Source organism: Myotis davidii, unplaced genomic scaffold (assembly GCF_000327345.1).
Source record: "Myotis davidii unplaced genomic scaffold, ASM32734v1 scaffold238, whole genome shotgun sequence".
NCBI classification, from domain to species: domain Eukaryota; kingdom Metazoa; phylum Chordata; class Mammalia; order Chiroptera; family Vespertilionidae; genus Myotis; species Myotis davidii.
The window spans coordinates 6,707,406-6,708,968 of record NW_006293779.1 but is presented as its reverse complement, the minus strand read 5'-3'; the positions used below and the strand labels follow the sequence as shown (position 1 = coordinate 6,708,968).

The 1,563-nt window shown below is 50.2% G+C and overlaps 2 protein-coding genes across 2 annotated transcripts in view; one reads left to right on the top strand and one right to left on the bottom strand.

The window, feature by feature from the left end:
* The window catches only part of CENPO (centromere protein O), a 15,582-nt gene extending 14,613 nt beyond the window's left edge, over positions 1-969 (top strand). The window contains exon 8 of the mRNA XM_015566388.1: positions 882-969. The gene's annotated coding sequence lies outside the window, so the exon portion shown is untranslated. The remainder of the gene's footprint in view (positions 1-881) is intronic.
* ADCY3 (adenylate cyclase 3) overlaps positions 1-1,563 on the bottom strand; it is a gene marked incomplete at its 5' end in the record, with an annotated part of 60,815 nt that overhangs the window by 4,212 nt on the left and 55,040 nt on the right. The window contains 2 exons of the mRNA XM_006767594.2: positions 265-411; positions 858-1,016. Coding sequence (XP_006767657.1) covers positions 265-411; positions 858-1,016 — 306 coding nt within the window. The remainder of the gene's footprint in view (positions 1-264; positions 412-857; positions 1,017-1,563) is intronic.

Genomic DNA, 1,563 nt, shown 5'->3' with positions numbered 1-1,563 from the left:
TATATAGGAAAATGTAGCCAGCTAGAGCAGAGGTGGGAGGCCTTATCAGCTTAAAAATTAGCCTGCTATACTTGGTCAAATGTTTAATTACTTCACCCCTAATGCCTTGGCAGAGCCAGACCAAGTGATTTTGCAGACCAGACGTTCCCCACCCCTGATCTAGAGTAACTCCAGTTTCTCTTGGACTTCTGCACCCTGTCCTGAGAGATCATTTGAAACAAGCTGGCCTTGTGGCAGGAGGAGGGGAGCAAGATGGGCACTCACAGAGTCAAAATCTGAGATGATCTCATTGAGGAAGCGCAGACACTCAATGCCACCATTATTGATGCTCTCCTCGGTGTAGAAGTCAGCAAAGTTGGGCAGGGAGGCAAACATGACTCCAATCTCATCATAAGACTGGCTATACAGCTCCTAAAAAGAGGCAGGGCCAAAGTACTCAAAGACTGGTTAAATACTGTGCTACAGAAATGTCATCTTCCACACCGATAGGTGCACTCAGCTTGTTGGACACACACATCTCCCAGATTATCCCAACTCTGAATTGTTAGAAAGCTCTCATCACAACTGACTAAATTAAAACTTAAAAAAAAAACACCAGCTTCTCTAGTCCCTGTACAGCCCTGGCTGAGAGAAAGGGAGTTGGGAAGTGAGGCAGAAGCAGCATTCTATTTCAGCTCACAGCTGGCAAAAACGCAGGCTCCAGCCAAAGTTTCGTCTTCTGAAAAGGGCCTCACACCGGGTGTGTGTCCCCAGAAACAGTGTCTGTAGCAGGCCTGGGCACAGAGGTGCTCCCTAGCAGAAAACCAGAAGACACACAACCTCCTGGCTCCAGGCCATAGCACGAGGTCACCCCTCACCTCATCTCTCTTCTTGGACCCCAGGAAATGGCGTGCCACATGTTTGGGCAACATGTTGGTGACCAGGGACCCATTCCAGCATTGCATCTCGTAAACACGTTCCTTCTGGTCATGGACCTCAATCTTCCACAAGAACAGTGTCCGTGCGAGTTTTTCCACCTGCAGACACATGCCATTTGATGGGAAGATGAAAACTGGGAGGAAGATGGCTACATGGCAAGGGAAAGAAAATGACCACCCAGAGCTGCAGTGAGGAGCCCAGCCTCTGTGGTTACAGCAGAGATCAAAGGCACCTTCTGGATGTGTGGAGTCTCCCGGGATCTAACTAGCTACAGGTCTGCCTTATGGGATCTCCTAGTCCAGGGAGGAGTCCCATTTCCAGCTGGCCACAAAACTGGGAGGAAGATGGCTACATGGCAAGGGAAAGAAAATGACCACCCAGAGCTGCAGTGAGGAGCCCAGCCTCTGTGGTTACAGCAGAGATCAAAGGCACCTTCTGGATGTGTGGAGTCTCCCGGGATCTAACTAGCTACAGGTCTGCCTTATGGGATCTCCTAGTCCAGGGAGGAGTCCCATTTCCAGCTGGCCACGAAGTGGCTTGGGAAGGCTGTACTTCCCCTGGCCAACCACTGGGTGGTACTTGAGCTAACATGGAGCAGTAAGTCCCTTACATGGATACTTCCCTGCCCACTCATTTTCCCTTTTA